Below are 23,284 nucleotides of genomic sequence, written 5' to 3' on the forward strand. Positions count from 1 at the left end.
AGATTTGAATGTACACAGTGAAACAAAAATAAATAATAGAGAGAAGAATGCCCGACAGAGACTTCTGGACACTTCTTGCTGATGATTTTTGTCCTGTGAACTTCAGATCAGTGACTTTGACCTGGGATTCGTTTTGGCTACAGCACCTCTGGCAGGCACCCAGCTGATTGGCAGTAAATGGTTCTCAGCAGAGGTACTGAGTGTGTCTTACTGAGTCTCTGGTGGAAACGATGGTCAACAAACATTGTGGAGGGTGGTTCATGAACTTCCTGCGAGACAACGCGGAAACAAGTAAGCCTCGGCAAGTGTCGACGCGAAAAGTGGTAAGGCTAATTCCAGGAAGAGGAGTAGCACTTCAGTGCCACAAACAAAATGCCTTTCTGTGCAGATGGTGCAAAGAGCCTCTGAACTACAGAGAGCAAGGACTTGGGGAGCTTTTTGTTTTGTTTTATGGGATGATAATGTCAGGGTATAATTTAATATGAATCTTGTCTATGTCCCAATGACTGTTGGAGGATAAAACATTCCCTGACTGACTCTGGACCCATGGGGGTCTCCTCCTGGCGGTGCCCTACACTGGGAGAACCACTGGCTTCTGTTCTTATGACCAGGCTCTGGGCCCTGCCACTTGTCACCCGTGGCCAACTGAGACCCTCTAACCACCATGTGATGCCCTGCGCTGCAAAGGGCAGTGGACCCAAGTGCTGCTCTGGCTGAGAACTTTGTTAATAAGGTAGAGTTGAAAGGATGTTTAATTCTTGACTTCCATACAGGAAGGAATGCTTCTAAATGAACCCAGTGGGGAAAGCAAGCATACAGAACAAGTTAAAGTGGCTACTTTAGAAGAGGTTGTCTGCAGGGCATTCCTCTGTTATCAAAAGCATTTGAGACAGGATGTTACTGAGGCAGATTCACAGAACACAGAAGGCTTAAAGTGAGGGACATTTTTTGCTTATTAGGATCAGAATGTATAAATGACATTTGCCATGTGCACATTAACATGTGCTCAGAGCCAGAACAATTTTGCAGTTTATTTATATTTAAAAACATCTTTGAAAAATTCATTTAATTTTAGAATTGTATGATATCAGAATTGAGGCCATTTGGGAAGAACATTCTAGCATTAATGCGGAATTATAGAATAAATGTTACAAATAGGTATATTGTGTATCAACCAAGCATTATTTTGTAAACATTCAAGGCTGACTGGGAATATCAGAAACCTTTTCCCAATTCCAGTCATGTAAATAGATCCCAACTATGTTTACATTTTATACAAAATTCTTAAAAAGGACATCTGTGGACCTTCCTGTTTTTATTCTTGGAAAGTTAAAATTAGTACATTGCTACTGAATAATCCTCAGGAGCCTCAAAGTTTATGTGTGGCTCTTAGGGACAGTTGTTTACCTGATCTAATTACATAAGCTGCTCTCTGCCTTTCAGAATATTCGCAGAAGTGGATTTTATTTGTGCTTCTGCGATGGTTTCTGAGATGGAAAGCTAATAATAAATATCCAGAATTCAGTCAGTGTTTTAAATTATTCTTACTGCTTAATATTTATTACCCTTGAATTATAGTGTGACTTAGAAATGTCAGTAATCTAAATCATCGATTTTGCTACTTTTTTATATCACTGTATCAGATGTTGTATTGTAGTTCTCTCCACCTGTTTCTTTGTGTAATTTGAAAATTTTCTGAAATATAGTTTTCTATAACTTGATTTTTTTCCCCAAAGTCTCAGATTCTTTATAGACTGCCCTAATTTATAGTTTGAAGTGGATATGTTATTTTAGGAAATCAGGAACTCTCTCAGCCCTGTGACATGTAATTCTTTAATTAGAGCCCTAACATCTGTGCACCCTCCCATCCCTACTCTCGGAGTTCCAGTAGCATCTGTGATGTCCCAGAGGTCAGCTAGTGACTGGCTGCGGGGATGTGAATAAGGCCGGTGCCCACCTTCGAGGAATTCAGAGACTAGTAAAAGGCAGTGAAGACAGAGGCAGGTACCAACAGGAAGAGTAATAACCACAATGAAGGTCCTTCCAGAGAACTCCCAGCAAATGCTGTGTTCTTGGGGAACACATTACTATTTTTCTCTTTCCCATCATTTCTAGCTACTAGTTTTGAGAGTCTAGTTATTGTTTTTCCTGGAAGTTCTTTAGCCACGTATCCCCAAGCTGAAGCTTGAACAAAACAGTAACACAGACAGTGATTCTGAACAGAAAGAGCTCCAATCGCTCTTTGTACCTTACCTTGCAGGACATGGGGAACACAAGCCTGGAGGTACATGATACTGTCCATGAACAATCACGGCAATAAGAGGCTAATGGGGACGTCTGGCCATACATTTTGACTTGAGGAAAAGCGTTATTAGGAAAGTTAACTTCTCCATCCACTGCTGGCTTAGGTGAGGACTACCTTTGAGCAGATTCCCAAGAATGAGGAATCAATCATTGCTTTACAAAAGGGGGCAAACAGATCCTAAATGACCACTGCCTGTATCAGCTAACTTTGTTTCCGGCCAGTGTCTTCCTAATAAACCACCACATGTCCTCTCACCCAGGCTTCTAGCACCAGTGTTGGGTCTGCGGTCTGACCAACCATTCTCACAGCAGTGTCCGGCTCCTCTAATTTCACCAAATAATGGGCAGACACTCTCTTAAGACAGAGGCTCTTAAACTTTTAGGAGGTTACAAACCCTCTTGTAAATATATTTTCTAAAGCTAGGGACCCTCTCCTCAGACACACACACAACGCTAAATACCCTTGGGGTCTTCGTGGTCCATACCCCCCAGGTTAAGAAGCTGGCTGTAATGGCTGGGGACCAAGCCACCTGGTAGGGAGATTCCTGTAGCCCTTGTGGAAAGTCGCTGCTCCCAACAGTAAGTCAGGTGCTCATTTACTGATTAGTGTTTACACACTTAGAATGAGCTGTCCCCTTGAGTAACTGACAATGTTTCCTCAAGTCAGACTGAAAGAGTCTGTTAAGAGAGCGGGGGGTGGGCAGTAGCCCAGCCTGATCGGGGGTCTGCGTGGACCGCATCCTCAGCCTCTGGATCACGGCATCGTCCCCTGCAGCCAGCCTCGCTGGGCCGGGGGATGGTGGGCATACCCCTGACATGCACGATGCTTTGTCCTACTTCGTGAGCGTCCTGGGAGAAATGGAGAAATGTCCCACATTGTATGGCAGGTCCTGTGGGGTGTTTGTGTTTCTTTAGTGGAGGCTTCCTGTTCTGGGCACCCTCTCCTTTGCAAGGATGAGCTAAGCTGGGACGGCGGCAGGGCACTGCATGCACTGAGCCTGTGAGAACTGTTCAACGCTTAGAGCTAGATTGTTGCACAGCTTTTAAAATGCATGCGTGTTGGTTTCTTTTGCTTATTTCGTTTTAAACCCATTGCCATATCACAAGTTCCTGAACAGTGACTGGCATGGACTAGGCATTCTGTAAATACTTGAACAAAAGAACACACCATTATAATAAATCCTAGTTTGTGGACAACTGTAATTTGATTTTAAAAGGCAGATGGTCCTCTGCAGGTCAGGGGAGGGGAGGCTTATTTAGCCTCTTGCTGGAGAAAGGATCCGTTCTGCAAATGGATAGATTTCTGCATGTAAGTAGTGACAGTTCTTAACTTTTTATTTTGGAGTGAATTGTGATCCTTTCCATGTTCAATACAAGTTTTCAGTGTTGCCTCCCAGTGATTAGGGCAATTGAAGTTATAAAGGTCTCTGTAATTTCCCAGGATAATTTGAAAAGGGATGTTGACTGAAATGTGCAGTTCTGAGTAGTTTCATCTGAGGGCACTAGGATGAAATGGCTCCTCCTGGGCAGTCATTGGCATTTCTGTCCTGTTTTTCACAAGTTAAGTAAAACCTTGGAGAAAGCTTGGCAAAGATGACATTGTGTCATTTATGGAATGTAATACACGCTCATCCGTGATTGGTTTGTCCTGCCTGCTTTAGATGAAATGTATTGTGTTTGGGGATTCTCTTTTTTGCTGTAAGAATACTTGTCTCTTAATGCATGTGATTTGATCAGTCATTGTTCCTGAAAGTTGTAAAAGTTTCTCATGCCTTGAATGCTTTCTCTGTGCCTCATCAGAAGAGGAAAAAAGAATTCTGCAATGTCCCAAGAGTTTTCTACAAAAACTGAAGCCATCAGCTCCTCTTTAACAAGTTGGCTTTTTTTAAAAGCACAGTAATGACAGTTTAACGGTATTCCATAAAGTGGTGCTTTAGGCATAATTTACGTTCTTTTTAATGACTACATTTTTTCAAACCTTTTAAAGAAGAATATGTTTTTTTTTTTTTCTTTCCGTGTCATTTGGTAAGAATGATTTGGTTTCTATTCCACAGAGATTGAAGGATTGGAACAAATTACAGTCTTAGAAAATGACTGTTAAAAACCAAGAGCCTTGACCATTCTATTTCATATTTCCACATAAGCACCTGTCCACGCCCTGCCTTCTGACCATGCTGATATTTAAGGGGAGTTGAAAAGCTGAACACCAAGGCTACTGTGTCTATACATAAAAGTGAAGTGGTGTTTTTGTTCTGCACTGTTGTGTCTACCTTAAATAAAACTTCTTTTCTAATGAAAAATGTGCCTTAATGTTTCTTGTCTTCTCTTCAGGGAAGATGTGGCAGAAGATGAGTCCCGAAATGTCTTGAGGCCTGTTCCTCTGCTGGATACCTGAGATTCGGTAGGCTTCATGGCACACACGAAAATCCAGCTAGCTGACAGTAGCTAAAGGAAAAAATTCCTTGATTAAGGGCCCACAGATTCTGGAATTTCTAAAGCAGAGATCACATGCTTTCTGATTGGGAATTGTTTGCCTTTGCATAGAGAGGAAGGAACAGAGGCTTTGTGCTGCTAAACATGGGTCTGCCTGCCTCCCTGTCTCAAGAAGGGGACTGTGTTGTACAATGGTCAATTAACACAATTGACTGTTGTGGGTAATAAATCAGCTGCCTAAAATCTTAATACAGTGCCTGCCCCATGGTGAGTCTGTAAGTGCTAGCTATAATTGTCATCAGCTCCTCCCCCGCCCCACTGTTCCCTAACGGGGCACCCCCAGGAATCTTAGAGGTTGTGTTAGTCTGTTGTTCCATAACATTTTACTACAACCATTGCAGCTTAAAGCAACATATATTATTATCTGGCAGTTTTCTGGGTTAGGCGTCTGAATACGGCTGAGCTGGGTCCCCTGCCCAGGGTCTGACAAGGCTGCAATCAAGGTGTGGATTGCACCTGTGCTCTAATCCGGAGGCTCTACTGCGGAAGGGACTGCTTCCAAGCCCCCTCACCCCGAGTTGTTGACAGATTTCATATTCTTGGGATTGTATGACTGCCTTTTCGTTGGCTGGAGGCTGCTCACAGGTCCTGGTGTGTGGATTTCTCTAGTATGACTGCTTACAACTCACAGGTCCTGGCGTGTGGGTTTCTCTAGTATGACTGCTTACATCGTCAAGCCCATAGTGTTACCAACCCATGCTCACTCTGCTCGCCACAGGATAGGTCAGTGAATCTGAGAGGAGGGGTTGAGGCAAGGAATACGACTTTATTTGGAAAATCAGCTGACCGAGAAGATGGCAGACTAGCATCTCAAAATAATCATCCAGTCGGGGTCTGGATGCCAGTTTCTTTTATGGGTCAGAGATGAGGGGGAGGTGAGGAAACAAAGGAAACAAGGCCATTGATCTTGCAAATATTCCTAGAATGGCAAGCCTCAGGCAGCGGTGTGTTTCTTCCTTCCTGCCATCTGCAGGTGGGCAGGGTTCTGAGCAAAGGCACTTTAACAGTCAGGCACAGGGGCAGGGTCCTCTGAAGCAGGCCACTATGTATGATTATAATAACAAAAGCAATGGAAAGCAAGTCAAAGAAACAGTTCCAACATGGAGTCAGAATCAACTTCTCCCGCACCAATAGGACTCTCTCAACTGGAGAGGGCCCAGTTCCTCTTTTAAGGGTTTTGAAATCAGGCCACTCAGGATACTCTTCCTCCTGATGGACTCAAAATGAACTACTTTTATCTGCAAAATCCCTTTGCTTTTGCTTTGTCTAGAAGTGAGGCACACTACTGCCTCACTCAGGGAGATTACACCGAGCATGAACACCCAGGGACTCATGGGGCTGCCTTAGGGTCTGCCCACGGGCAGTTATGCTGAATCGCAGCATCTCTGCCTCCGACACTGTGGTGTAGCCTCCTCCAGGGGAAGTTATCCTGAATCGCAGCCTCTCTGACTCCGACCCTGTGGCGTTGCCTCCTCCATACTCGAGTCCCCGCCTCCAGCCCAAGCGCTGTTCTTCAGGCTCTTGTCTGCATCCCGGAAGTGCTCTCATGGACTTGCCGTGTCTAATACACCTTCCATACTCCCGTCAGTGGATTTCTTGGAAGACAGACCTCTTATGCCAACCTTCCCCACACATCCCCATCACCACTTTTAAATCCCTCCCTCCCACCTTGGATTTCAGAGTAAGGAGCTAACTTTAGGGGCCACCTTCCGCCCACTACCTCAGGCTCATCCCGCCATCCCTCCTCTTTTTGATGTGGCCACAGGTGTCGTTCCTTCAAGGCCTCTCTGCTTTCTCAGATGCTCCTTGTTATGCCCGATGTCCGAATCCCCGAGCGGGGAGAGAGAGAAGGCTTCCAAGACAATGCAACTCGCAAAAAGGGAAGTTTATTACTGTCTCGAGCCAGGGCTTTCTGCCACAAACATCACAGTGGTGCAGGGTCAGAAAGCGCCGAGCTCAAGCTTGGTACACAAATTTATAAGATATGCAAAAGCGGTTAGTAGCTGGCTTAAGCGGATTGGTTACATGTTTGCAAAGTAATTCTATCGGTACAGACTTTCGCGGGCTTTTCAGCTCTCCCTTTGTTCTTACTGGGCGCATATTGATTGGCTGGCTCCAGGTTACCTGATGGGGGTAGGGAATCTTACCATTTCGGGGGAAGCTAAAACTTAGGTCCAGGCCGCCCGTCATGGTATTAACCCTGGCAGCCTCACATTCCCCCCTGTCTTCTTGTTCCTGTAGAGGAATCCTTCTCTTCATCCTGGGCTACCATCTGATATTGCTGCCTCAATACCATAATCTGAATGGTATTTAGACGTTCTTTAATAAATGACATTAGCCGGTTTAAAATACAAGGGCCAAACGTGAGTGTCAATAATAGCACTATAAGCGGGCCCAGGAGGGTGGAAACTAAGGTGGTCAGCCAGGGGGAGCGTTGAAACCAAGACTCAAACCATCCCTGCTGGGCCTCCCGTTCCCTCTTTCGTTGCGCCAGCCCTTCTCTTACTTTTGCCATAGATTCTCTTACCACTCCTGTATGGTCTGCATAGAAACAACATTCTTCTCCCAGAGCCGCGCAGACCCCACCCTGTTGGAGAAAAATCAAGTCCAATCCTCTCCTATTCTGCAAGACCACCTCAGACAAGGAAGTCAGAGACTTCTCTAAGTGGCTGATTGATTCTTCTATGCGAGTTATATCTTCATCTATGGCGGCTCGTAGGGAAGAAAACCCTTGGCCTTGCAGAGATAGTGAAGCTATTCCTGTCCCTGCTCCTGCCAGCCCAAGACTGAACAAGGCTGCCATGGTGATCGCACTGATTGGCTCTCTCTTTTGTCTTGGCAATTCTCGGTCCCAATGTGAGTACATAACCTCTTCAGAGTGGTATAAGATTTTTGGCATTACAGCAACCAGGACACAGAATTCTTGACTCTGGTTAAAAACCTTCACATTTAAACATGGGGTTAGCCCAGTATGTGAACAAATCCACCAGCCCCCAACCTCTGGCACAATCCAATTTTTGCCATATAAGCGTAGGTTACTAATAGTCCGGGCACAGAGGGAAGTTTTATCACGTGGCACTGTGCCCAAACAGAGTCCCTGTCCCCAAACTTCATTCATTGTGAGGCCAACCTTGCGTTCTTCCCATCGGCATGGGGGTGGGTTCTGGCCTGAAGATAAGTGGTAAGAGACATTGAGGCTTATGGCCTCATAGAAGGGGGGGTGAAGATTATAACAAAGCCAACAGGACTGGGTTGCATTAGGGTTGGTATGGTTTAAGACCGTAAAGGCTGCATTCACTAAGGCCCATAGGGGGTCCTGAATTGCTGAGCTAATGGTAACAGCCAGAGGGCCAGGGGTTTCTGTCAGTTTGCCTCTGAGGCTCGGGGTAGAGGAGATGTTAAATGTTCCTGGCAAGCTTGGTCTGAAGGGGGTTGGCTTGGGGGTCGCCTTGTGCCCCTGTAATGCTTTGACCAGATTGGGACCTAAACTATGTACCTGCACCGGCTCAATAACCTGTTTAATGATTAAAAGCTCGCCTGGGTAGGGGCCGGGCCAATTTACGTGGAGCTGAAAACCCCAAGTCAGTCCTGAGGTCCAGCGGTTTTCTTTTTTCGCCCGTTCCTGGTTAAATCGTACTCGTACCTGAGGCCCCTGGTGTCTACGGTCCTTGAAGGTGAAGCTAACTAGATCTCTGTTTCCGACATCCCACCTCTGGGGTCCATCACAAGAGGTCACACAACTCCAGCTCCTGCAATAATAGCTTTCCATGCCACCACAAGTTTTCCAGTTATTTTTTACATAGCCCGGGCAAGCCCAAAACCCCAACCTATGGTTTTTTATCCCATCCCTATAGTATTTATCATAGAGACCGTCCTGCTTTGCGAAGAGGCTTGAGAGGTCGAAGTTCAGGTCCGGCCACCCGGTGTTTGGAGGGTGGATTCCTGAGGTCTCATTGAGCAGCTCATGAGTTTGCCCGTCATTGAGTTTCCATGTGATCTTAGCAGGTTGATGGGGGTTATGACTGGTCGCTCCTGGGTCGATGAGAGCTGCCATCAGCAGGAGAATTAGGAGGCCTCCCAGCGGACGAGTTTCAGTTTCAAAGGATTTGACGGGTGAGGACTCGCCTTCCATTCTGCTCGCGCTTTTTCCTGTTCTTCCGATGTGGCTTGCCGCACGTGATTGCAGTGAACCCAGGGTCCAATCCCGTCGATCTTGACAGCGGTAGGAGTGGTAAGGAGAACGACATAAGGGCCTTTCCATCTAGGTTCTAATACTTTAGATTGGTGTCGTTTTACCCAAACCCAATCACCTGGGCTAATATTATGTGAGGGGAGGGCCCTCTTGTTTTGGCCCTCATGTATCTCTCGAATCAATTTCCAAACATGGTTATGCACCTTACTTAATGCTATCAGAGTTTGCTGGAATTGTCCCAAAGTAGGGGGTGGCAGACATTTTCCTTCGAAAATAGGATACACAGGAGGGGGTCTTCCATACAGAATCTCAAAAGGAGTAAGATTCAGCTTATAAGGGGTGTTACGTGCCCGAAAGAGTGCAAAGGGGAGGAGAGTCACCCAGTCCCCGCCAGTCTCTATTGCCAACTTTGTCAAAGTTTCTTTTAAGGTCCGATTCATTCTCTCAACCTGTCCTGAGCTCTGGGGATTATATTCGCAATGTAACTTCCATTTCGTCCCCAGAGCTTGGGCCAGCCCTTGTACAATCTGGCTCACAAAGGCAGGTCCATTATCAGAGCCCATAGTCACTGGCAGCCCATACCTAGGCACTATCTCCTCTAAGATCTTTTTAGCAACCACTATTGCTGTCTCTCCTTTAGTGGGGAAAGCTTCTACCCACCCCGAGAAGGTATCTACCAGAACCAACAGATAGCGGTACCCATACTTGCCTGGCCTTACCTCGGTGAAATCTATCTCCCAATGTTGCCCTGGCTTTTCCCCTCGGTACCTCGTTCCCGAGTGCTGCTTCTTCTCTGCCCTCATCAGCTGGCACGCTTCGCAGGCTTGAATTATCTCTCGTACAGTTGCATTTTGTCGAGGGAACCTCAGGCAGGCTGTCTGGAGAAGTGTTAGGGTCTTTTTTTCTCCCAAGTGTGTAGTTGTGTGCAGGTGTTCACACAGGTGACGACCCAGGGTGGCAGGCAAGATCAGGTTGTTGTTTTGGTCTCGGTACCATCCATCTTGGTCATCTTTCTGGAGGGTGGTATCCTTGTTGATCCAGGCGAGATCAGGGAGGGAATATTCGGGAACTGGTGGCAAGGTCCCCATACCAGGGGATGGAAGTCCCACGGCTAATATGGGGGCGGCGTAGTCCCGGCTAGCCGCTTCTCGAGCGGCCGCATCAGCAGCACGATTGCCTCGTGCCTTAGGGTCTTCTCCCTTCTGGTGACCGGGGACATGTACTATAGCTACTGCCCGGGGCAGCTGGACAGCTTCCAAGAGCCTGCGAATCTCAGGCAGATTTTTGACCTCTTTTCCCTCAGCTGTCCGAAATCCCCTTTCTTGGTATATGGGACCTTGAATATGGGCAGTGCTGAAAGCATATCGGCTGTCAGTAAAAATGGTGACTCTCTTCCCTTTGGCTTGCTCCAGAGCCTGTATTAGGGCAATCAATTCTGCTTTTTGTGCAGAAGTGTTTGGGGATAGTGTCTCAGCCCATATCGTCTGCCCTGAATCATCAACTATGGTGGCTCCCGCCTTCCTTTGCCCATCTTTTACATAACTGCTCCCATCGGTGAACCATACTAGCTCACTGTTGCTTAGGGGTACATCAGTTAAGTCTTTTCGTGCCGCCAGGGCCTCAGCCAGTATCTCGCTGCAATCATGGAGAGGGCTGTCCTTCTCTGGGTTGGGTAGGAGCGTGGCCGGATTTAGGAAGCAAGGGGTCTGAAAACGCACCCGTGGGGTATCGAGCAGCAAGGCCTGGTAGTGTGTCAAGCGGGCATTGGAGATCCACTTACCCGGCGGCTGCTTTAAAACCCCTTCCACGGCGTGGGGGGTGTAAACCGAGAGTTGCTGTCCATACGTCAGCTTGTCAGCGTCGCGGACGAGGAGGGCTGTAGCTGCAATGATGCGAAGGCAAGGGGGCCACCCAGCGGCCACCGGGTCTAATCGCTTCGAAAGGTATGCTACCGGCCGCTTCCATGGTCCCCATTGTTGAGTCAAGACCCCCTTTCCTATTCCTTGCTTTTCATCTACAAACAGCTGGAATGGCTTATTTGGGTTAGGCAGGGCAAGGGCTGGGGCTTCTAGTAGGGCCCGTCTGAGTGTCTGGAAAGCCTGTTTCATTGGCTCAGTCCAAGTCCACTTTGGGGTCTCTTTACTTCCCTCATATAAGGGCCGGGCCTTCTCAGCAAACCCCATAATCCACAGTCTGCAATATCCAACAGTCCCCAGAAACTCTCTCACCTGGCGGGGGTTTTTGGGCTCCGGTATCTGCAATATTGTTTCTTTCATGGCCTGAGTTAGCCACCTTTGCCCCTGCCTGATCTTATACCCCAAATAGGTGACCTCTTGCCGGGCTATTTGTGCCTTCTTTGCGCTAGCACGATACCCCAAGATGCCTAGGGTTTGTAATAGGTCCCCAGTGGCACGGCCGCAAGCTTCCTCTGTGGTTCCAGCCAACATAAGGTCATCTACATATTGTAGCAGAATGACCTCTGGGTGGCAAGCCCGGTATTCGTAGAGGTCCTCACTCAGAGCCTCATTAAACAAGGTAGGGGAGTTCTTGAACCCCTGTGGGAGGCGGGTCCAAGTTAATTGTACTACCGGTTGGCCTTCCCCCTCAGTCCATTCAAAGGCAAATATCTCCTGGCTCTGGACTGCCAGGGGTAGGCTGAAAAAGGCATCCTTCAAGTCCAGCACAGTGTACCAAGTGTACTCAGGCAGTAAACTGCTCAGGAGGGTATACGGGTTAGGGACAGTTGGGTGTATGTCACTCACCCGTTTGTTGACTTCTCGCAGGTCTTGGACAGGTCTGTAATCTGTCCCCCCTAGCTTCTTCACCGGCAGTAAGGGGGTGTTCCAAGGGGATTGGCATCGCCTGAGAATTCCGGCCTCCATGAGCCGTCGAATGTGAGGAGTGATCCCCCGCCGAGCTTCTTGGCTCATAGGGTACTGTTTCACCCTCACAGGAATTGCCTCGGCCTTTAGCTCGATGACGACCGGATGTCTCTGTTTAGCTAGTCCCATTCCTGCTGTTTCTGCCCAGGCCAATGGATATTTATGGACCCACGGTTGTACATCTAGTGCTACGGTCTCTGAGGACTTAGGCGCAAAAAGTCTGTATTCATCCCTTAAGGCTAGGGACAAGACATGTATCGGTTGTCCAAGTCCATCCGTAACTGACATTCGCCCGGGGTCAAAATGGATCTGAGCATTAACTTTAGTCAACAAGTCTCTTCCAAGTAGAGGGGCTGGGCATTCTGGTATCACCAAAAACGAATGGGACACCTGGTGGGTCCCCAGATTTACTTTCCGTTCTGTGGTCCAACAATATCTTTTTGTCCCCGTGGCTCCTTGCACTAAGCTGGCTTTCTTAGACATTGGTCCCAGTTTTTTATTTAAAACAGAGTGTTGGGCGCCAGTATCTACCATGAAGCCAACGGGTTTCCCCTCCACATGTATGGTTACCCAGGACTCGGGGAGGGGTGCCGAGTCTCGACTCCCCTAGTCACTGTCTTCCCCCGCATATAGAACTCGAGTTCCAGGGGCGATTTTCTCTCTCTGGGTCATTCCTCTCCTTGAGTCCCTCTTAGGGCACTCGTTTTTCCAGTGCCCCTGTTCTTTGCAGTAGGCGCACTGATCCTTCTTTAGGGCCTGCCTTTTTGGTTTTTCTTTTTCTCCCGTCCGGGGGTCTCGAGGTTCCCTCAATTCTGTTCCGGCCTTTAACCCCGCAAAAAGGATCTGGGCTAGCTCCTTCTGGTTCTTCCGGTTTTCCCTCGCCCTATGTTCCCTCTCTTCTTTCCTGATCTTTTCCGCTAATTCCCTTTCCTCCCGCTGAATTCGCTCTTCCCTTTCTTCTGGGGTCTCCCTATTATTAAATACCTTTTCAGCTACTTTCAGTAAATCCTGTATTGTCTGTTCTCCCAACCCCTCTACCTTTTGTAATTTCTTCCTAATATCTGGGGCTGCCTGATTCACAAACGCTAACAAAACTGCAGTGCGTGACTCCTCAGCCTGGGGGTCCATAGGTGTATATTGCCTGAAAGCTTCCATCAGCCTCTCTAGGAAGGCTGCCGGGCTTTCAGTGGGCTCTTGCCTTACTGAATTTACCTTTGCCAGATTTGTCGGCTTTCTTGCTGCAGCCCGCAGGCCAGCCATTAGAGTCTGGCGGTACACTCGGAGACGCTCCCTACCTTCCACCCGCTCAAAATCCCAGTTAGGCCGCAACAGAGGAAACCCCTCGTCCACAAGATGAGGCTGGGCGGTTGGCCTCCCGTCGACCCCTGGTACCCGTTTCCGTGCCTCTGCCAGAATTCGCTCCCGTTCTTCCGTGGTGAAGAGCACCTGCAACAGCTGCTGACAATCATCCCAGGTGGGATTATGAGTGAACAAAATGGAATCTAAGAGGTCAATGAGGCCTTGGGGCTTCTCTGAGAAAGGAGGGTTTTGGGTCTTCCAATTGTACAGGTCACTCGTGGAAAAGGGCCAGTACTGATAGGTTCGCTCTCCGTCCGGGTTAGTTGGTCCCACTCGGACGGGGAGCGCCTGAACAGTGGATGAAGGTAACTCTGGGTCCCCAGGGTCTTGCTTACCCCTATCTCCCTTAGTTTTCCCCCGGGTCCCCAATGCCGGTCCCCCTTCACGGTCGGTTCCCGTTGGCCCTCTTAATCCTCTCGGTTCACCTGTGGGAGCTTCTCTCCTCGGAGGGGATTGCAAGGAGGGCACATATGGCGGAGGCCTTATCTCCGTTTCTAGATCAGGTTTGGATAAGAAGGTTCCTGAAGGACTGGTTTTGGGTCCTCTTTCTTTTTGGTTTCCTCTGGGGGGGGTCTCCATCACCAGGACCTGTGAACTGGAGGAACTAGGAAGTTTGTAAACAAAAGGTTTTAACCATTTAGGCGGATTTTCCACTAGATCCTGCCAGACCATGACATAGGGGACTTGACTCGGATGGCCCCAGGGATCAGGAGCCATAATCTTCTCCTTCACAGCCTGTATGATGGACGGTTGAAAGGTGCCTTCCGGAGGCCATCCAACCTGAAAGGCGGGCCACTCTGCAGAACAAAAAGTTATTAATTTACCTTTTTTGACTAGCAAAGACAAGTCATGGGCCCTGGCCCTGACATCCGAAAAATGGTCAGTCATGAGAGAAAGTGGGGTAGATTCTCCCTGCCCCATGGTCAAAGAATAAATGGTAAGGGAGAGAGAGAATAAGTCAGAAGTGAGAAAGAACAATGCACCAGAAGAGAACGAGACTAGAGACCATGCCGGCACACACAAAAACACGGAGAGCCAAAGACAAACACACGGACAAACAAACGTCGGCCGACGACACAGCGCTGGGTTTTCAGGCCCCCTGAATTTTCTTGCCTCCCGGTAGCAGATTCACCTTACCGAATGGCGTCCGCTGTTCACCAGACTCGGGGTCGGGAGAGGAACCTTTTTTCCCACGGAGTCGGCTGCCTCCCAGCGCGTCCGCTGGCCCCGGCCTTACGCCATCTTGCTCCCCCTTTAAAAAAAGCCTTCTCGCGGAGTCGGCTGCCGCCCAGCGCGTCCGCTGGCCCCGGCCTTACGCCGTCTTGCTCCCCCTTTAAAAAAAGCCTTCTCGCGGAGTCGGCTGCCGCCCAGCGCGTCCGCTGGCCCCGGCCTTACGCCGTCTTGCTCCCCCTTTAAAAAAAGCCTTCTCGCGGAGTCGGCTGCCGCCCAGCACGTCCGCTGGCCCCGGCCTTACGCCGTCTTGCTCCCCCTTTAAAAAAAACCTTCTCGCGGAGTCGGCTGCCGCCCAGCGCGTCCGCTGGCCCCGGCCTTACGCCGTCTTGCTTCCTGAGCACCGGTGTTATTATTTATCCTTCCCCTTTGTCCTGTAAGCGTTCTCTTCTCCCTGTCAAGGGATCCCGGACGAGCCCCCAAATGTTATGCCCGATGTCCGAATCCCCGAGCGGGGAGAGAGAGAAGGCTTCCAAGACAATGCAACTCGCAAAAAGGGAAGTTTATTACTGTCTCGAGCCAGGGCTTTCTGCCACAAACATCACAGTGGTGCAGGGTCAGAAAGCGCCGAGCTCAAGCTTGGTACACAAATTTATAAGATATGCAAAAGCGGTTAGTAGCTGGCTTAAGCGGATTGGTTACATGTTTGCAAAGTAATTCTATCGGTACAGACTTTCGCGGGCTTTTCAGCTCTCCCTTTGTTCTTACTGGGCGCATATTGATTGGCTGGCTCCAGGTTACCTGATGGGGGTAGGGAATCTTACCATTTCGGGGGAAGCTAAAACTTAGGTCCAGGCCACCCGTCATGGTATTAACCCTGGCAGCCTCACACTCCTCTGTCTCCATTCCCTCTTAACGCTTATTCAAAGTCAGCTCCAGGTTGGTGGGAATGCATAATGGTAAAGCCACGATAGAAAATAGTATGGCAGGTCTAAAAAAAAAAAAAAAAAATTAAGCATATCATTCTGATATGATCCAGCAATTCCACTTCTTGATATGTAATATTCCAGACTGCCATAACAACCCGGAAACTAGCCCCGTTACCACAAAACCTGAGGCTGCCAGCCCCATGGCAGAGCAGACCTCCTGGCCCCCTCACCCTGCTGCCCTCCGCCCCTGCGCTCCTTCCCAATAAAATCTCCTGACTGTGTCAGCACGTGTGTCTCTCAGACAATTCATTTGTGAGTGTTGGACAGCAGCCCACGCTAGGGCTCTGGAAGGGGGCCGCCTTCCTGCAACAGGGAGAGCTTACATGTCTGAGGCAGGGCCCTGGGGTGACACCCAACCTCATGCGCCGGGTGACCGGCAGGACATGGCAGCAGGCTCTGCTACTGAGGGAAGAGAAGTTACCAGTTACAGAGGGAGCTGACGTCGGGTTACCTGAGAAACACCCCTGACTGCCCCTTTGATCAACTTATAGTGGAGATAATCCTGCTCTGAAGATTAGAACAAGCACTGATTAAGCTCTGATTATGAGCAAAGGTCAGTCAGGTAAGTAGGCTGTGGGTGAGGCAGGGACTGGTCTAGTCGGGTATATTCAGACAGCAAGAGAAGAGCCATCTTGAGTAGCCTGACCATACGTAGGGGTCTAACCTACATCATTTAAGCACTGTTATTAGACCCTGTTAGAGTAAGACTGTAACACCTTCTATTTATGAGTAGTTCCCAGCCAGGAAAGAGGCTGAGTCTACACTTCTTCCCTGCACCACCCCCCACCTCCCCAGCTGAGAGCAGGGCATGAGGGAAGAAGCCGGAAGCAGCTGACTCGGGCTAACAGTTCTGTGTTTCACCTGATAAAACCAAACTGCAGTAACTAATCTTACCTCTTTCCCTTTCAAATAACATCAGTGTTCCGGTTCGCTTCTTGAAAGTGAGATGAGGGACTTCCCTGGTGGTCCTGTGGTTAAGAATCCACTTTGCAATGCAAGGGACTAAGGTTTGATCCCTGGTTGGAGTGGGGCAACTTCTGAAGCCCAGGGGCTCTGGAGCCTGTGGTATTGAAGGAGGAAACAGACAGAACAGGCTCCATCTTGAAAGCATGACGCCATCTTGGGCCGGGCTGTGGACTTTGAGCTATGTGCCCAGTATCTATGGAAACGACATACCAACTGGAAAACCGGACCCCCCTGATGGAAGAGCCCCAGGGCTCACACCTAGATGCTCTGTTACCTAAAAGAATACCCTAATTATCTGTGTAACTGAATAGAATCATGCATTCTATTATGCTTATTGGGATATGTCCACAGACCTATTGATAATTGTCCACTGTTAACTACCTAGGCTTCAGGCATATGAGTCACAGGTTAACTTTAATTACATATTTCTTTTCCTTTGTTCAGACTAGTTTCAGGGAATTTGGGGGGGTGGGATTGGGCACATACACTTAGGAGATATAAGGTTTTCAAAAAAAACTGGTCAGGGTCCTTGGCTAAGAGGAGACTCTGCCTTGGGCCTGTCAGTGTAATAAACTGCACTACACTATCTGCATTGTCTTTCTGAGTGAGTGTGTTTCCTGCAACACATGGCTACAAAAGTACCACAGTTGGAGGGTCCATGTGCTGCAACAGAAGATCCTGAGTGTCGTGACTAAGACCCAACAGAGCCAAACAAATAAGTATATTTTTCAAATGAGATGAAAAAAGAAAAGGAGCAAATAAGTGCTCCTATGTGGTTCGCTAGAGACTAGACTCCTCAGGGAAAGCAGAAGCAAGTCAAATCCTGTAAATGAAGGAAAATCAAGATCCATTTCCCAAGAGGCCTGTTCCAACGCGTCAGTGTGTCTTTTCTCAGACAGGAGGAAAAGAAAAACCAGAGAAACCATAATGCTATCAAAAATTACTTCCAAATCCCCAGAAACATAATTCACACTACCTCAGGAAGTGAAGAGTCAGGTAGAGCTTGAACCTCTATGGAAAATTCAGAGACATGAAAGGAAATGTTCTGATGGTGATTTCAGAGCTAAAGAGACTCAGAGATTTTAACATTCATGCATTGGTTCATTTTGAATCTCAAAACTGTTGCAAAGGAAGTATTGTTAAGCACAAAGGGCCTTAAGGCTCTTTCCTGTCTTTCAAAGTACTTAATAAATTATCACCCCTTGAGATAAGGGAGGGTACATTTTTAAGGAAAGACAAAAGAAATTGCCCCAAACTATGGCTGCTGCAAATGGGAACCAAAAAAAGAGTTAGCATTAGACAGAACAAGGGTGTTCTAGAGGGCTGCCAAACAGAATATGATGAGAGCCACATAAATTTACAACTTTCTAGTAGCTGCTTAAAAATAGTAAAATGAAACAGGAGAAATCAATGTTAAAAATTATTTTAGCTAACCCAATATATTCAAATTCTCATTATTTATGTAATCAGTAAGAGAAATACTGAGACATTGCATATTTTTTGGACTAAGTCTTTGAAATCCAGCCCATTTCATTTCAGACTGGCATCTTGAAGGAACTCAGAAGTCACATCAGTGATTACCACATTGGTCAGAGCAGGTCAAAACAACATGTCTTCCCCACATCTGTTGCAGGAAGGGGGACCCTTTCCAGGGTCTGAGAGTGTGCTCTTGTCTAAAATTCAGAAATGAATTGTCCAAGAAGACCCACATGCTGACAAAGCAGGAGACTTTCTAGGAAAGGGGCACCCGGGGACCAGGAGGACTGCTCTGCCATGTGGCTCACAGTCTTGGGTTTTATGGTGATGGGATTCGTTTCAGGGTTGTCTTTGGCCAACCATTCTGATTCAGGGTCCTCCTGGTGGTGCATGCATTGCTAAGCCAAGATGGATGCCAGTGAGAAGGATACTAGGAGGTGGCATCTACTTTTGACCTTCTCTGAACTCTTCTGGTCGGTGGAGGCTTATTAGTTTCAATTCTTCACCAGGACCTCCTGCCATAAAATAACTCCCATAAATGGTAACTATGGCGCCTGGCCAGGGGAGGCGGTTTCAGTCAGTTTCCCCTGACATGTCCACTCCCACTTGATGACATGAACCTTAATATCTTGTGTCATTGCCAATGTCTCTCTTTTGGCCTCAGGATCTTAAAGTCCAGCTCTTTTATGAAATATTGTCTGTCCCTTTCATCAGAAAGAACTGGGTGCACATTCTCTGTTCTCTGAAACACAACAGGTCTATAAGTACATATCACTCGCTCACCAGGAGATGTACATTAAATATCTACTATTTTTGCAGTAGCTTTTTAAAAAAAGTTATATTGCTTTTTATCTTTTTATTCAGTTAATTTTTATTCAGATATAGTTCATTTACAATGTTCTGTTAGTTTCTGCTATATGGCAAAGTGAATCAGTTATACATATACATATATACTCAATGGAAATAGAATCTAAAAAAAAACATGGATTTATGTAGCTTTAATCTGGAGTAAGAGTGGTCCACTGGTTGACTTTTCCCCTTCCAGTGCAGGAGGGGAACAAAATTCCCACATGCCTCACAGGCAAAAAGCACAAAAGCAGTATTGTAAGTTCAATAAAGACTTTAAAAATGGTCCACAACACAGAGAATCTTAAAAAAAAAAAAATGAGATAAACAAAGTGAAATGTCAGCATTGCTTTAAACCTCTAGGTATCTCTTATATTATTTTCTGTCATTTTCTGTATATTTGAGCTAGCTAATCTTAGATGACAAAAATTAAAAAATAATATTTAAATACATTAAGTGCTTTTTTTCACATCTTTACTAGAACATTAGTTCTTGTATCTTTTTTCACTGGTACACACATCATTGAAATTTTATTCCCTGGACAGTCATCAGGTTTTACATTGGATTGATACAAGTTCTTCTTTTGTGTGGTCCAGACGTTCTGGGTGTGCTAAGGGACTTGGTTCTCCACACCACAGGAAAGCAGCCTCTCAAACCACTGCTTATTTGTCTAGTCTGTTCTTGTGGGTCCTTCAGATTGCGGTCTCTGTCTGACTTCCATCTCACTTCTGCTCCTGTATTTAGCAGACTGAATAATATTATATTGTTCACAACATTATTCTTGATTGAGTTAAAGGAGCCCTGCCGTTTTCACTGGAGGCTCACCAACTTAATTGCATGGTTCCTTGGCTGTCCACTCTGTAGTCACAAATCCTGGACTGTGTGGTCCGGACTGTTATTCCCCTCTGTTAGGAGAGCATTGTACACTGATGGGCCTTTGTCTAATTTGGTAGACCCAGAAGCAGAAAACTATCAGTGCAGAAATGCCTTGCAGTTTATTGCTTGGATGGGTAGTGAAATATCTAGACTCATTAGAAAATAACATTTGATTATGTTAAGGGGATTCCCAGGTGGCTCAGTGGTAAAGAATCCACCTTCAATGCAGGAGATGTGGATTTGATCCCTGTGTTGGGAAGATTCCTTGGAGAAGTGAATGGCTACCCACACCAGTAGTCTTGCCTGGAGAATTCCATGGACAGAGGAGCCTGACGGGCTACAGTCCACGGGGTCACGAAAGAGTCAGACACACCTTAGTGATAAACAACAGCAACAATCTTACCAAGGAGCAGATGTTAGCTCTGGTTGGGTTCTCTTTAAAAGCCAGGATTAGCTGTGGAAAGAAAAGAGAACTGGTGAATCAGTTCGGTTTAAAGGAAAATGAAACTGTCGTTCCAATTCAGTATTTCTTTTCTTCTAGTTTGGATTACAAGAGAGTACTTACATTTTCACACTATTTTAAAATTCCTGTGCTGTAGGGTCAGTTTCTGCAAAGCAAAGTGAAGGCAGAAATGGACCATGTGGGACTTGTAGAATTCATTTCTTTGCTTGTGTTTGAAGCTAGAGGTGGGTTTGGGGTGAAGTCGGCTGGAGAGGTTAAAGGGCAGGAATTTGGTTCTTTTTTAGAGAGAGAAGTAATCCTGAGATTCTTGGAATTTTACTTTCTGTTATCATGGTTGGGATTTGGCAAGAAAGGATCCTTTGGGGCAGACTTCCTTTGGTCTTATGTTGGTGTCAAAGGTACTGAGACAGATTCAGACCTGTTTCATTCTTAGGAGTGCTTGTTACTATTTCATGTTTATTTTTCAGTGCTGCCCACTGCCCATCTCTTTCTCTAAAACACAACCAGGGTCCCTTTCTATGTGGTTATTCTCATTGAACCTGAGAGTTTATAATAGAGTTGTTTCCTTTTTTGGGCAACCTTAAGATGGCATCACTGACTCGATGGACATGAGTTTGAGTAAACTCCAGGAGTTGGTGATGGACAGGGAGGCCTGGCATGCTGAGATTCATGGGATTGCAAGGAGTCGGACATGACTGAATGACTGAACTGAACTGAACTGAAAATATAGCAAGAACTTTCAAGTCCAGTCAGTGATTCATAGTGAGAGAGTCAATTCCTAGGCAGGTTGATAAAAAGTCCGGGGGGTCCCCAAGGAGAGAGGGGTCTGGGGTTCTCGAGGAGGAGACAGGGGTCTGGAATTCTCAAGGAAGAGGAAAGGACAAACTTTTATTTCCCTCTAGATTCCTTAGTCTTAGTCACATAAAATGTTTTTATCTTTAAGGCTTGAACTGATGATTACACAACAAACAACTCAGTTTAAACTCTGTACTAAGGATTACATAATAACAATGTATCCTGCTTGAGGACAGTTTCTCCTTCCTGAAAACCTCTGGCTAATCCTGTTATCTTAAAATGTAAGCTATGGGAGTGGGTCTAGTAAGATCTTTACAACCTCCAGACATTCTTTTGATTCATTGTAATAACTAATTAAAAAGTATATAACTCCCTTGCTAATACTAGTGAGGGGGCACTCTTTCTACCCCCCTTCTGTTGTCTGTGTCATAAGCTTTCTCTATCTCTTTTATACTTAAATAATAAAACTTTATTACACAAAAACTCTGAGTGATCAAGCCTCATCTCTGGCCCCAGATTGAATTCTTCTCCGAAGGCCAAGAATCGTGGCGTCTTTCATGGTTCAACAACAACCTTTCAATAGATTGTATTATGACGTACCTGGACCCTCTGTGTGTGTGTGTGTGTATAATTTATATTAAATTCAATTAGAACCGGTTTTTCTGTTTTGCAAAATTAAAACACTTTGCCAACTTTTAAAGCACTATATCAATAGCAATGTGTGTAATTGATACCATTAGAGTCTGTTTTCCTTTTCTCTTCCCAGGACAGCAAACCCAGGACTTCCTGTTTTCTTCAAAGAAAGTCTCCTGTCTCCCTACCTCTGTTTTGAAACTCAAGTTTCTTCAGTAACCTGTGTTTTTTGCCTCTTCTTTCTTGTGTTTGGAAGGTAAAAATGGAAACCGTGTTGATATGCCAACTCTACAACCCACTAGTCATGAGATCTCAGGGCCTCACTTTCCTCATCTTTAAAATAGGGTCAAAGTCCTCAGCACGGGAAGGGCTCCCTTGCTTGCTTTTTGCCGCCCCTCAGTCTCTTCACTGTGCTGGTGACCAGTTCAGAGTCTCTTCCATTTGCAGGTTCCTCTGAAGTCCTCCCAGGCTGTCAGCCAGCTCTTTCCCTTGATGCTCTGTTAACCCTGTGATTTTGGTGCGTTTCATAGACTTTCCAGGAAGCCCAGTTTTTGCGTCACTCTCATAGTTGTGTCGACTAAAAAAAGATGTACAACTTGAGAGTTGTGAGTTAAGTTTTATTTGGGGCAAAATGAGGACTGCAGCCAGGGAGGCAGCAACTCAGATAGCTCTGAGAGACTGCTCCAAAGCGGCAGTGGGGGAAAGTCAATGTATAAGGTTTTGGTGAAGGGGGATTCAATACCGTGAAGCACTCAATTTACAAAAGGTTTTTTGTTAGTCATGAGAATCTGATGCCACCATGAAGGGATTTAGTGCTTCTCTAGATATGAGGAGATGCAAGGATTGAGATCATAAAATCTGTTCCTGAAAACATCCAACTATCTAAAGACCTGTCCCACCAGATTCCCTGGAGCACAGAGCGCCTCACTCCACCCTGAATTCCCTCAGGGGGTGTTGAAGGTCAACAGCTATGGCAGCATGGGGTTCAGTCTCCGTAGAGGCAGATGGCAAACACCTTTGTTCTTCAGTCCTTGGCAATGCTCTCGGTAAGTGCCAATATGTAGCTGACAGTTCCATATAGCATTTAAATGGGGAAGCAACACAGAAGAATTCCCACACAGCACCTGGGGAGGGAGGGTGGACGTGTGTTTGTCAGAAGATGCTGAGGGCTTGCCCAGGACTCACAGCCCTTCAGATGCTAGCAATGAGAAGAATGGAAAGAAAGCTTATCAAGAAAAAGAGGGACAGTGAAGTCCCACCTCTGAGGGGGGTGGACCAGGCACAGAGCGACCTGCACTAGCCTGGCGCTCACTGGCGATGGTCCTACGGGGAAGCTGCGCGGGCTGGCCCGCCTCCCTGCTCCCGTCCTGGCTCCCCTCCGGCTGGGAAGCCCTCTGGTTGTGCAGTGGTTGTGTCTGCAGCTCAGAAACAGGCCTCATCTGGGCTGCCACTCGGAGAAGGCATGACCTGCGCCCTGGGCTCCAGTCAGGGGTCTGCACCGTGGGCGGGGGACGGTGTGATGCGGGTCTCTTGTTAGCAGATGCTGAACCTGCCGCCACGGGGTCCTGGGAGTGCATGTTTGCTGCCTGTGGCCTTTCATCCTCTCTGGCCAGACTCAGATGGAAAGCCCACAGCTCTGTGTGCGTCTCAGCCGGACGGACATGGTGGTGGTGTTCCCGGCGTAAACTGGACACGCATTTCTTGATTTCCGTACAGTGTGAAAGGCAGTGCAGATCTCACGAAGCTACCCCCTAGAAATCAGAGTGTCTTCATTCAGCCAACACATGGCAAAGAGAGGCAGGCAGAGCACAGGATCCAGGCTGGAGGGTCACTGCCAGTC

At 47.1% G+C, this 23,284-nt stretch overlaps 2 protein-coding genes across 2 annotated transcripts in view; one reads left to right on the plus strand and one right to left on the minus strand.

Annotated features, from left to right (window-relative positions):
• The window catches only part of PANX1 (pannexin 1), a 48,888-nt gene extending 44,284 nt beyond the window's left edge, over positions 1–4,604 (plus strand). The window contains exon 5 of the mRNA XM_043451838.1: positions 3–4,604. Coding sequence (XP_043307773.1) covers positions 3–82 — 80 coding nt within the window. The 3' untranslated portion in view covers positions 83–4,604. The remainder of the gene's footprint in view (positions 1–2) is intronic.
• A 3,307-nt stretch (positions 4,605–7,911) lies between these two features.
• On the minus strand, positions 7,912–23,021 carry LOC122431447. Its single transcript, XM_043452749.1, is given in 4 exon segments — positions 7,912–7,965; positions 8,974–10,017; positions 10,099–13,400; positions 22,757–23,021. Coding segments are annotated over 4 exon segments (4,665 nt in total).
• Positions 23,022–23,284: the final 263 nt, after the last annotated feature.

This window comes from Cervus canadensis, chromosome 29, assembly GCF_019320065.1.
Source record: "Cervus canadensis isolate Bull #8, Minnesota chromosome 29, ASM1932006v1, whole genome shotgun sequence".
Lineage (NCBI taxonomy): Eukaryota > Metazoa > Chordata > Mammalia > Artiodactyla > Cervidae > Cervus > Cervus canadensis.